This window comes from Oncorhynchus gorbuscha, linkage group LG11 (assembly GCF_021184085.1).
Source record: "Oncorhynchus gorbuscha isolate QuinsamMale2020 ecotype Even-year linkage group LG11, OgorEven_v1.0, whole genome shotgun sequence".
NCBI lineage: Eukaryota > Metazoa > Chordata > Actinopteri > Salmoniformes > Salmonidae > Oncorhynchus > Oncorhynchus gorbuscha.
Window position 1 is genome coordinate 85,594,884 of NC_060183.1, and position 12,735 is coordinate 85,607,618.

Sequence of the window (12,735 nt, forward strand, 5' to 3'; positions counted from 1 at the left end):
AGGAGTAGGGCTCCCTGGGTCTCAGCATGAGGTTACTGGGAGTAGGGCTCTCTGGGTCTCTCAGCATGAGGTTACTAGGAGTAGGGCTCCCTGGGTCTCAGCATGAGGTTACTAGGAGTAGGGCTCCCTGGGTCTCAGCATGAGGTTACTAGGAGTAGGGCTCCCTGGGTCTCAGCATGAGGTTACTAGGAGTAGGGCTCCCTGGGTCTCTCAACATGAGGTTACTAGGAGTAGGGCTCTCTGGGTCTCAGCATGAGGTTACTAGGAGTAGGGATCCCTGGGTCTCAGCATGAGGTTACTAGGAGTAGGGCTCTCTGGGTCTCAGCATGAGGTTACTAGGAGTAGGGCTCCCTGGGTCTCAGCATGAGGTTACTAGGAGTAGGGCTCCCTGGGTCTCTCAACATGAGGTTACTAGGAGTAGGGCTCCCTGGGTCTCAGCATGAGGTTACTAGGAGTAGGGCTCCCTGGGTCTCAGCATGAGGTTACTAGGAGTAGGGCTCCCTGGGTCTCTCAACATGAGGTTACTAGGAGTAGGGCTCTCTGGGTCTCAGCATGAGGTTACTAGGAGTAGGGCTCCCTGGGTCTCAGCATGAGGTTACTAGGAGTAGGGCCCCCTGGGTCTCTCAGCATGAGGTTACTAGGAGTAGGGCCCCCTGGGTCTCTCAGCATGAGGTTACTAGGAGTAGGGCTCCCTGGGTCTCAGCATGAGGTTACTAGGAGTAGGGCTCCCTGGGTCTCAGCATGAGGTTACTAGGAGTAGGGCTCCCTGGGTCTCAGCATGAGGTTACTAGGAGTAGGGACCCTGGGTCTCTCAGCATGAGGTTACTAGGAGTAGGGCTCCCTGGGTCTCAGCATGAGGTTACTAGGAGTAGGGCTCTCTGGGTCTCAGCATGAGGTTACTAGGAGTAGGGCTCCCTGGGTCTCAACATGAGGTTTCTAGGAGTAGGGCTCTCTGGGTCTCAGCATGAGGTTACTAGGAGTAGGGCTCCCTGGGTCTCAGCATGAGGTTACTAGGAGTAGGGATCCCTGGGTCTCAGCATGAGGTTACTAGGAGTAGGGCTCCCTGGGTCTCAGCATGAGGTTACTAGGAGTAGGGCTCTCTGGGTCTCAGCATGAGGTTACTAGGAGTAGGGCTCCCTGGGTCTCAGCATGAGGTTACTAGGAGTAGGGACCCTGGGTCTCTCAGCATGAGGTTACTAGGAGTAGGGCTCCCTGGGTCTCAGCATGAGGTTACTAGGAGTAGGGCTCTCTGGGTCTCAGCATGAGGTTACTAGGAGTAGGGCTCCCTGGGTCTCAACATGAGGTTTCTAGGAGTAGGGCTCTCTGGGTCTCAGCATGAGGTTACTAGGAGTAGGGCTCCCTGGGTCTCAGCATGAGGTTACTAGGAGTAGGGATCCCTGGGTCTCAGCATGAGGTTACTAGGAGTAGGGCTCCCTGGGTCTCAGCATGAGGTTACTAGGAGTAGGGCTCTCTGGGTCTCAGCATGAGGTTACTAGGAGTAGGGCTCCCTGGGTCTCAACATGAGGTTACTAGGAGTAGGGCTCTCTGGGTCTCAGCATGAGGTTACTAGGAGTAGGGCTCCCTGGGTCTCAGCATGAGGTTACTAGGAGTAGGGCTCTCTGGGTCTCAGCATGAGGTTACTAGGAGTAGGGCTCCCTGGGTCTCAACATGAGGTTACTAGGAGTAGGGCTCTCTGGGTCTCAGCATGAGGTTACTAGGAGTAGGGACCCTGGGTCTCTCAGCATGAGGTTACTAGGAGTAGGGCTCCCTGGGTCTCAGCATGAGGTTACTAGGAGTAGGGCTCTCTGGGTCTCAGCATGAGGTTACTAGGAGTAGGGCTCCCTGGGTCTCAACATGAGGTTTCTAGGAGTAGGGCTCTCTGGGTCTCAGCATGAGGTTACTAGGAGTAGGGCTCCCTGGGTCTCAGCATGAGGTTACTAGGAGTAGGGATCCCTGGGTCTCAGCATGAGGTTACTAGGAGTAGGGCTCCCTGGGTCTCAGCATGAGGTTACTAGGAGTAGGGCTCTCTGGGTCTCAGCATGAGGTTACTAGGAGTAGGGCTCCCTGGGTCTCAACATGAGGTTACTAGGAGTAGGGCTCTCTGGGTCTCAGCATGAGGTTACTAGGAGTAGGGATCCCTGGGTCTCAGCATGAGGTTACTAGGAGTAGGGCTCCCTGGGTCTCAGCATGAGGTTACTAGGAGTAGGGCTCCCTGGGTCTCAGCATGAGGTTACTAGGAGTAGGGCCCCCTGGGTCTCTCAGCATGAGGTTACTAGGAGTAGAGCTCCCTGGGTCTCAGCATGAGGTTACTAGGAGTAGGGCTCCCTGGGTCTCAGCATGAGGTTACTAGGAGTAGGGCTCCCTGGGTCTCAGCATGAGGTTACTAGGAGTAGGGCTCCCTGGGTCTCAGCATGAGGTTACTAGCAGTAGGGCTCCCTGGGTCTCTCAACATGAGGTTACTAGGAGTAGGGCTCTCTGGGTCTCAGCATGAGGTTACTAGGAGTAGGGATCCCTGGGTCTCAGCATGAGGTTACTAGGAGTAGGGCTCTCTGGGTCTCAGCATGAGGTTACTAGGAGTAGGGCTCCCTGGGTCTCAGCATGAGGTTACTAGGAGTAGGGCTCTCTGGGTCTCAGCATGAGGTTACTAGGAGTAGGGCTCCCTGGGTCTCAGCATGAGGTTACTAGGAGTAGGGCTCCCTGGGTCTCTCAACATGAGGTTACTAGGAGTAGGGCTCCCTGGGTCTCTCAGCATGAGGTTACTAGGAGTAGGGCTCCTTAGGTCTCTCAGCATGAGGTTACTAGGAGTAGGGATCCCTGGGTCTCTCAGCATGAGGTTACTAGGAGTAGGGCTCCCTAGGTCTCTCAGCATGAGGTTACTAGGAGTAGGGCTCCCTAGGTCTCTCAGCATGAGGTTACTAGGAGTAGGGCTCTCTGGGTCTCTCAGCATGAGGTTACTAGGAGTAGGGCTCTCTGGGTCTCTCAGCATGAGGTTACTAGGAGTAGGGCCCCCTAGGTCTCAGCATGAGGTTACTAGGAGTAGGGCTCCCTGGGTCTCTCAACATGAGGTTACTAGGAGTAGGGCTCTCTGGGTCTCAGAATGAGGTTAATAGGAGTAGCGATCCCTGGGTCTCAGCATGAGGTTACTAGGAGTAGGGCTCCCTGGGTCTCAGCATGAGGTTACTAGGAGTAGGGCTCCCTGGGTCTCAACATGAGGTTACTAGGAGTAGGGCTCCCTGGGTCTCAACATGAGGTTACTAGGAGTAGGGCTCTCTGGGTCTCAGCATGAGGTTACTAGGAGTAGGGATCCCTGGGTCTCAGCATGAGGTTACTAGGAGTAGGGCTCCCTGGGTCTCAGCATGAGGTTACTAGGAGTAGGGCTCCCTGGGTCTCAGCATGAGGTTACTAGGAGTAGGGCCCCCTGGGTGTCTCAGCATGAGGTTACTAGGAGTAGAGCTCCCTGGGTCTCAGCATGAGGTTACTAGGAGTAGGGCTCCCTGGGTCTCAGCATGAGGTTACTAGGAGTAGGGCTCCCTGGGTCTCAGCATGAGGTTACTATGAGTAGGGCTCCCTGGGTCCCAGCATGAGGTTACTAGCAGTAGGGCTCCCTGGGTCTCTCAACATGAGGTTACTAGGAGTAGGGCTCTCTGGGTCTCAGCATGAGGTTACTAGGAGTAGGGATCCCTGGGTCTCAGCATGAGGTTACTAGGAGTAGGGCTCTCTGGGTCTCAGCATGAGGTTACTAGGAGTAGGGCTCCCTGGGTCTCAGCATGAGGTTACTAGGAGTAGGGCTCCCTGGGTCTCTCAACATGAGGTTACTAGGAGTAGGGCTCCCTGGGTCTCTCAGCATGAGGTTACTAGGAGTAGGGCTCCTTAGGTCTCTCAGCATGAGGTTACTAGGAGTAGGGATCCCTGGGTCTCTCAGCATGAGGTTACTAGGAGTAGGGCTCTCTGGGTCTCTCAGCATGAGGTTACTAGGAGTAGGGCCCCCTAGGTCTCAGCATGAGGTTACTAGGAGTAGGGCTCCCTGGGTCTCTCAACATGAGGTTACTAGGAGTAGGGCTCTCTGGGTCTCAGAATGAGGTTAATAGGAGTAGGGATCCCTGGGTCTCAGCATGAGGTTACTAGGAGTAGGGCTCCCTGGGTCTCAGCATGAGGTTACTAGGAGTAGGGCTCTCTGGGTCTCAGCATGAGGTTACTTGGAGTAGGGCTCCCTGGGTCTCTCAACATGAGGTTACTAGGAGTAGGGCTCCCTGGGTCTCAGCATGAGGTTACTAGGAGTAGGGCTCCCTGGGTCTCAGCATGAGGTTACTAGGAGTAGGGCTCCCTAGGTCTCAGCATGAGGTTACTAGGAGTAGGGCTCCCTAGGTCTCAGCATGAGGTTACTAGGAGTAGGGCTCCCTGGGTCTCAACATGAGGTTACTAGGAGTAGGGCTCCCTGGGTCTCAACATGAGGTTACTAGGAGTAGGGCTCCCTGGGTCTCAACATGAGGTTACTAGGAGTAGGGCTCTCTGGGTCTCAACATGAGGTTACTAGGAGTAGGGATCCCTGGTTCTCAGCATGAGGTTACTAGGAGTAGGGATCCCTGGGTCTCAGCATGAGGTTACTAGGAGTAGGGATCCCTGGGTCTCAGCATGAGGTTACTAGGAGTAGGGCTCCCTGGGTCTCAGCATGAGGTTACTAGGAGTAGGGCTCCCTGGGTCTCAACATGAGGTTACTAGGAGTAGGGCTCCCTGGGTCTCAACATGAGGCTACTAGGAGTAGGGCTCTCTGGGTCTCAGAATGAGGTTAATAGGAGTAGGCCTCCCTGGGTCTCAGCATGAGGTTACTAGGAGTAGGGCTCCCTGGGTCTCAGCATGAGGTTACTAGGAGTAGGGCTCCCTGGGTCTCAGCATGAGGTTACTAGGAGTAGGGCTCCCTGGGTCTCAGCATGAGGTTACTAGGAGTAGGGTTCCCTGGGTCTCAGAATGAGGTTACTGTCCAGATACTAGAAATTATACACAGACACCTTTACTTCTATTTTGATATTTTTTTGTTTTGTTTTTATAGCTACAAGATATCGATCATAGACAACTATAATATAATAACTAGCTAACTAATTAATTAACTAACTAATTAACTAACTAGCTAACTAATTTACCAAGTAGCTAAATTATTAACTAACTAGCTAACTCATTAACTAACAGGTGGATCTAACTAGCTAACTAATAACTAAATAACTAAATAACTAAATAATAACTAACTAGCTAACTAATTAACTAACTAGCTAACTAACTAACTAGCTAACTAATTAACTAACTAACTAGCTAACTAATTAACTAACTAGCTAACTTATTAACTAACAGGTGGATCTAACTAGCTAACTAATACCTAAATAACTAAATAACTAAATAATAACTAATTAACTAGCTAACTAATTAACTAACTAGCTAACTTATTAACTAACAGGTGGAACTAACTAGCTAACTAATTAACTAACTAGCTAACTTATTAACTAACAGGTGGAACTAACTCATCTGTTTCTCTGTCTCTCTTTGTGCAGCGATATCGACAGAGGGCAGCACCACGCTGGGGGTACAGCAGACCTTGATCAGCAGCAGTATCAGTAAGCCAGGTGTAGGAGGTAAAGGGGACCTTTCTCTCCCTGGCACAGAGGAGGTCGGAGGTACCTCAACCCGTACCATCCCCACCGCCTGCGTCAGGCCCACACACCCCCTACGAAGCTTCGCCAATCCCCTCCTGCCTCCACCCATGGGCACCATCGACCCCAAGGTCTACACACCCATGATGCCACATTCAAGTGAGTCCAATGTAAGGGACTGGGTTTGACGCTAGTGCTGGGTGATACAATAAAATGACCTGTGGACCTTCATATGCACATCTATGGCCAATATAACCAAGAATATAAAACAAATGTTTTAAGGCTGATTTCGGGCTGATTTCTGAACAATGACCTTTTTATCTAATTGTCTCATATTTACATATTACAGAAAGAGGGATAGTCAGTTGGAAAAGGGGATACCTAGTCAGTTGGAAAGGGGGATACCTAGTCAGTTGTAAAGGGGGATATCTAGTCAGTTGGAAAGGGGGATATCTAGTCAGTTGGAAAGGGGGATATCTAGTCAGTTGGAAAGGGGGATATCTAGTCAGTTGGAAAGGGGATATCTAGTCAGTTGGAAAGGGGGATACCTAGTCAGTTGGAAAGGGGGATATCTAGTCAGTTGGAAAGGGAAAGGGGGATATCTAGTCAGTTGGAAAGGGGGATATCTAGTCAGTTGGAAAGGGGGATATCTAGTCAGTTGGAAAGGGGGATACCTAGTCAGTTGGAAAGGGAAAGGGGGATACCTAGTCAGTTGTACAGGGAAAGGGGGATATCTAGTCAGTTGTAAAGGGGGATATCTAGTCAGTAGGAAAGGGGGATATCTAGTCAGTTGGAAAGGGAAAGGGGGATACCTAGTCAGTTGGAAAGGGAAAGGGGGATACCTAGTCAGTTGGAAAGGGAAAGGGGGATACCTAGTCAGTTGGAAAGGGGGTACCTAGTCAGTTGGAAAGGGGGATACCTAGTCAGTTGGAAAGGGAAAGGGGATACCTAGTCAGTTGGAAAGGGAAAGGGGGATACCTAGTCAGTTGGAAAGGGGGATACCTAGTCAGTTGGAAAGGGGGATACCTAGTCAGTTGGAAAGGGGGATACCTAGTCAGTTGGAAAGGGGGATATCTAGTCAGTTGGAAAGGGGGATACCTAGTCAGTTGGAAAGGGGGATATCTAGTCAGTTGGAAAGGGGGATACCTAGTCAGTTGTAAAGGGGAATATCTAGTCAGTTGGAAAGGGAAAGGGGGATACCTAGTCAGTTGGAAAGGGGGATACCTAGTCAGTTGGAAAGGGGGATATCTAGTCAGTTGGAAAGGGGGATATCTAGTCAGTTGGAAAGGGGGATATCTAGTCAGTTGGAAAGGGGATATCTAGTCAGTTGGAAAGGGGGATATCTAGTCAGTTGGAAAGGGGGATATCTAGTCAGTTGGAAAGGGGATATCTAGTCAGTTGGAAAGGAAAGGGGATACCTAGTCAGTTGGAAAGGGGGATATCTAGTCAGTTGGAAAGGGGGATATCTAGTCAGTTGGAAAGGGGGATATCTAGTCAGTTGTAAAGGGAAAGGGGATATCTAGTCAGTTGTAAAGGGAAAGGGGGATACCTAGTCAGTTGTAAAGGAAAGGGGGATACCTAGTCAGTTGGAAAGGGGGATATCTAGTCAGTTGGAAAGTGAAAGGGGATATCTAGTCAGTTGGAAAGGGGGTACCTAGTCAGTTGTAAAGGGGGATATCTAGTCAGTTGGAAAGGGAAAGGGGGATATCTAGTCAGTTGGAAAGGGAAAGGGGGATACCTAGTCAGTTGGAAAGGGGGATATCTAGTCAGTTGGAAAGGGGGATACCTAGTCAGTTGGAAAGGGAAAGGGGGATATCTAGTCAGTTGGAAAGGGGGATATCTAGTCAGTTGGAAAGGGAAAGGGGGATATCTAGTCAGTTGGAAAGGGGGATATCTAGTCAGTTGGAAAGGGGGATATCTAGTCAGTTGGAAAGGGAAAGGGGATATCTAGTCAGTTGGAAAGGGGGATATCTAGTCAGTTGTAAAGGGAAAGAGGGATACCTAGTCAGTTGGAAAGGGAAAGGGGGATACCTAGTCAGTTGGAAAGGGGGATATCTAGTCAGTTGGAAAGGGGGATATCTAGTCAGTTGGAAAGGGGGATATTTAGTCAGTTGGAAAGGGAAAGGGGATATCTAGTCAGTTGTAAAGGGGGATACCTAGTCAGTTGGAAAGGGAAAGGGGGATACCTAGTCAGTTGTAAAGGGAAAGGGGATACCTAGTCAGTTGGAAAGGGGGATACCTAGTCAGTTGGAAAGGGGGATACCTAGTCAGTTGGAAAGGGAAAGGGGGATACCTAGTCAGTTGGAAAGGGAAAGGGGGATACCTAGTCAGTTGGAAAGGGGGATACCTAGTCAGTTGGAAAGGGGGATACCTAGTCAGTTGGAAAGGGGGATATCTAGTCAGTTGGAAAGGGGGATATCTAGTCAGTTGGAAAGGGGGATACCTAGTCAGTTGGAAAGGGGGATACCTAGTCAGTTGGAAAGGGGGATACCTAGTCAGTTGGAAAGGGGGATATCTAGTCAGTTGGAAAGGGGGATACCTAGTCAGTTGGAAAGGGGGATATCTAGTCAGTTGGAAAGGGGGATACCTAGTCAGTTGGAAAGGGGATATCTAGTCAGTTGGAAAGGGAAAGGGGGATACCTAGTCAGTTGGAAAGGGGGATACCTAGTCAGTTGGAAAGGGGGATACCTAGTCAGTTGGAAAGGGGGATATCTAGTCAGTTGGAAAGGGGGATATCTAGTCAGTTGGAAAGGGGGATATCTAGTCAGTTGGAAAGGGGATATCTAGTCAGTTGGAAAGGGAAAGGGGGATACCTAGTCAGTTGGAAAGGGGATATCTAGTCAGTTGGAAAGGGGGATACCTAGTCAGTTGGAAAGGGGGATACCTAGTCAGTTGGAAAGGGGGATATCTAGTCAGTTGGAAAGGGGGATATCTAGTCAGTTGGAAAGGGGGATATCTAGTCAGTTGGAAAGGGGATATCTAGTCAGTTGTAAAGGGAAAGGGGGATACCTAGTCAGTTGGAAAGAGGGGTACCTAGTCAGTTGTAAAGGGGGATATCTAGTCAGTTGGAAAGGGAAAGGGGGATATCTAGTCAGTTGGAAAGGGAAAGGGGGATATCTAGTCAGTTGGAAAGGGGGATATTTAGTCAGTTGGAAAGGGAAAGGGGATATCTAGTCAGTTGTAAAGGGGGATACCTAGTCAGTTGGAAAGGGAAAGGGGGATACCTAGTCAGTTGTAAAGGGAAAGGGGGATACCTAGTCAGTTGGAAAGGGGGATACCTAGTCAGTTGGAAAGGGGGATACCTAGTCAGTTGGAAAGGGAAAGGGGGATACCTAGTCAGTTGGAAAGGGAAAGGGGGATACCTAGTCAGTTGGAAAGGGGGATACCTAGTCAGTTGGAAAGGGGGATACCTAGTCAGTTGGAAAGGGGGATATCTAGTCAGTTGGAAAGGGGGATACCTAGTCAGTTGGAAAGGGGGATATCTAGTCAGTTGGAAAGGGGGATACCTAGTCAGTTGTAAAGGGGGATATCTAGTCAGTTGGAAAGGGAAAGGGGATACCTAGTCAGTTGGAAAGGGGATACCTAGTCAGTTGGAAAGGGGGATACCTAGTCAGTTGGAAAGGGGGATTTCTAGTCAGTTGGAAAGGGGGATATCTAGTCAGTTGGAAAGGGGGATATCTAGTCAGTTGGAAAGGGGGATATCTAGTCAGTTGTAAAGGGAAAGGGGGATACCTAGTCAGTTGTAAAGGGAAAGGGGGATACCTAGTCAGTTGGAAAGGGGGATATCTAGTCAGTTGGAAAGGGAAAGGGGGATATCTAGTCAGTTGGAAAGGGGGTACCTAGTCAGTTGTAAAGGGGGTACCTAGTCAGTTGGAAAGGGAAAGGGGGATATCTAGTCAGTTGGAAAGGGAAAGGGGGATATCTAGTCAGTTGTAAAGGGAAAGAGGGATATTTAGTCAGTTGGAAAGGGGGATATCTAGTCAGTTGGAAAGGGGGATACCTAGTCAGTTGGAAAGGGGGATACCTAGTCAGTTGGAAAGGGGATATCTAGTCAGTTGGAAAGGGGGATACCTAGTCAGTTGGAAAGGGGGATATCTAGTCAGTTGGAAAGGGGGATACCTAGTCAGTTGTAAAGGGGGATATCTAGTCAGTTGGAAAGGGGGATACCTAGTCAGTTGGAAAGGGGGATACCTAGTCAGTTGGAAAGGGGGATACCTAGTCAGTTGGAAAGGGGGATATCTAGTCAGTTGGAAAGGGGGATATCTAGTCAGTTGGAAAGGGGGATATCTAGTCAGTTGGAAAGGGGGATATCTAGTCAGTTGGAAAGGGAAAGGGGATACCTAGTCAGTTGGAAAGGGAAAGGGGGGTACCTAGTCAGTTGTAAAGGGGGATATCTAGTCAGTTGGAAAGGGAAAGGGGGATATCTAGTCAGTTGGAAAGGGAAAGGGGGATACCTAGTCAGTTGGAAAGGGGGATATCTAGTCAGTTGGAAAGGGGGATACCTAGTCAGTTGTAAAGGGGGATATCTAGTCAGTTGGAAAGGGGGATATCTAGTCAGTTGGAAAGGGAAAGGGGGATATCTAGTCAGTTGGAAAGGGGATATCTAGTCAGTTGTAAAGGGAAAGGGGGATACCTAGTCAGTTGGAAAGGGGGATATCTAGTCAGTTGGAAAGGGGATATCTAGTCAGTTGGAAAGGGGATATCTAGTCAGTTGGAAAGGGGATATCTAGTCAGTTGGAAAGGGGGATATCTAGTCAGTTGGAAAGGGGGATACCTAGTCAGTTGGAAAGGGGGATACCTAGTCAGTTGGAAAGGGAAAGGGGATACCTAGTCAGTTGGAAAGGGAAAGGGGGTACCTAGTCAGTTGTAAAGGGGGATATCTAGTCAGTTGGAAAGGGAAAGGGGGATATCTAGTCAGTTGGAAAGGGAAAGGGGATACCTAGTCAGTTGGAAAGGGGGATATCTAGTCAGTTGGAAAGGGGGATACCTAGTCAGTTGTAAAGGGGGATATCTAGTCAGTTGGAAAGGGAAAGGGGATATCTAGTCAGTTGGAAAGGGAAAGGGGATATCTAGTCAGTTGGAAAGGGGGATATCTAGTCAGTTGTAAAGGGAAAGGGGGATACCTAGTCAGTTGGAAAGGGGGATATCTAGTCAGTTGGAAAGGGGATATCTAGTCAGTTGGAAAGGGGGATATCTAGTCAGTTGGAAAGGGGGATATCTAGTCAGTTGGAAAGGGGGATATCTAGTCAGTTGTAAAGGGGATATCTAGTCAGTTGGAAAGGGAAAGGGGGATATCTAGTCAGTTGGAAAGGGAAAGGGGGATACCTAGTCAGTTGTAAAGGGGGATATCTAGTCAGTTGGAAAGGGAAAGGGGGATATCTAGTCAGTTGGAAAGGGGGATACCTAGTCAGTTGGAAAGGGGGATATCTAGTCAGTTGGAAAGGGGGATATCTAGTCAGTTGGAAAGGGGGATATCTAGTCAGTTGGAGATGGGGATACCTAGTCAGTTGTTCAACTGAATAACTTCAACTGAAATTTGTCTTCTGCATTTAACCCAACCCATCGAAATCAGAGAGGTGCAGGGGGGGCTGCCTTAATCAACATCCACGTCTTCGGTGCCCCGGGGAACAGTGGGTTAACTGCCTTGCTCAGGGGAACAGTGGGTTAACTGCCTTGCTCAGGGGAACAGTGGGTTAACTGCCTTGCTCAGGGGAACAGTGGGTTAACTGCCTTGTTCAGGGGAACAGTGGGTTAACTGCCTTGTTCAGGGGAACAGTGGGTTAACTGCCTTGTTCAGGGGAACAGTGGGTTAACTGCCTTGTTCAGGGGAACAGTGGGTTAACTGCCTTGTTCAGGGGAACAGTGAGTTAACTGCCTTGTTCAGGGGAACAGTGGGTTAACTGCCTTGTTCAGGGAACAGTGGGTTAACTGCCTTGTTCAGGGGAACAGTGGGTTAACTGCCTTGTTCAGGGGAACAGTGGGTTAACTGCCTTGCTCAGGGGAACAGTGGGTTAACTGCCTTGTTCAGGGAACAGTGGGTTAACTGCCTTGCTCAGGGGAACAGTGGGTTAACTGCCTTGTTCAGGGGAACAGTGGGTTAACTGCCTTGTTCAGGGAACAGTGGGTTAACTGCCTTGTTCAGGGGAACAGTGGGTTAACTGCCTTGTTCAGGGAACAGTGGGTTAACTGCCTTGTTCAGGGGAACAGTGGGTTAACTGCCTTGTTCAGGGGAACAGTGGGTTAACTGCCTTGTTCAGGGGAACAGTGGGTTAACTGCCTTGTTCAGGGAACAGTGGGTTAACTGCCTTGTTCAGGGAACAGTGGGTTAACTGCCTTGTTCAGGGGAACAGTGGGTTAACTGCCTTGTTCAGGGGAACAGTGGGTTAACTGCCTTGTTCAGGGGAACAGTGGGTTAACTGCCTTGTTCAGGGGAACAGTGGGTTAACTGCCTTGTTCAGGGGAACAGTGGGTTAACTGCCTTGTTCAGGGGAACAGTGGGTTAACTGCCTTGTTCAGGGAACAGTGGGTTAACTGCCTTGTTCAGGGGAACAGTGGGTTAACTGCCTTGTTCAGGGAACAGTGGGTTAACTGCCTTGTTCAGGGGAACAGTGGGTTAACTGCCTTGTTCAGGGGAACAGTGGGTTAACTGCCTTGTTCAGGGGAACAGTGGGTTAACTGCCTTGTTCAGGGTAACAGTGGGTTAACTGCCTTGTTCAGGGGGTCAGTGGGTTAACTGCCTTGTTCAGGGGAACAGTGGGTTAACTGCCTTGTTCAGGGGAACAGTGGGTTAACTGCCTTGTTCAGGGGAACAGTGGGTTAACTGCCTTGTTCAGGGGAACAGTGGGTTAACTGCCTTGCTCAGGGGAACAGTGGGTTAACTGCCTTGCTCAGGGGAAACAGTGGGTTAACTGCCTTGTTCAGGGGAAACAGTGGGTTAACTGCCTTGTTCAGGGGAAACAGTGGGTTAACTGCCTTGTTCAGGGGAAACAGTGGGTTAACTAGGGGAACAGTGGGTTAACCTTGTTCAGGGGAACAGTGGGTTAACTGCCTTGTTCAGGGGAACAGTGGGTTAACTGCCTTGTTCAGGGAACAGTGG

General features: G+C 49.8%; 1 protein-coding gene across 2 annotated transcripts in view; it reads left to right on the forward strand.

Annotated features, from left to right (window-relative positions):
* The window catches only part of LOC124047989 (netrin receptor DCC-like), an 83,244-nt gene that overhangs the window by 37,155 nt on the left and 33,354 nt on the right, over positions 1-12,735 (forward strand). For both annotated transcript variants that reach the window (XR_006841153.1, XM_046368351.1), the window contains exon 4: positions 5,541-5,798. Coding sequence is in view for 1 of the 2 variants with exons in the window: in XM_046368351.1 (XP_046224307.1) it covers positions 5,541-5,798 (258 nt within the window). In the remaining variant the exon portion in view is untranslated. The remainder of the gene's footprint in view (positions 1-5,540; positions 5,799-12,735) is intronic.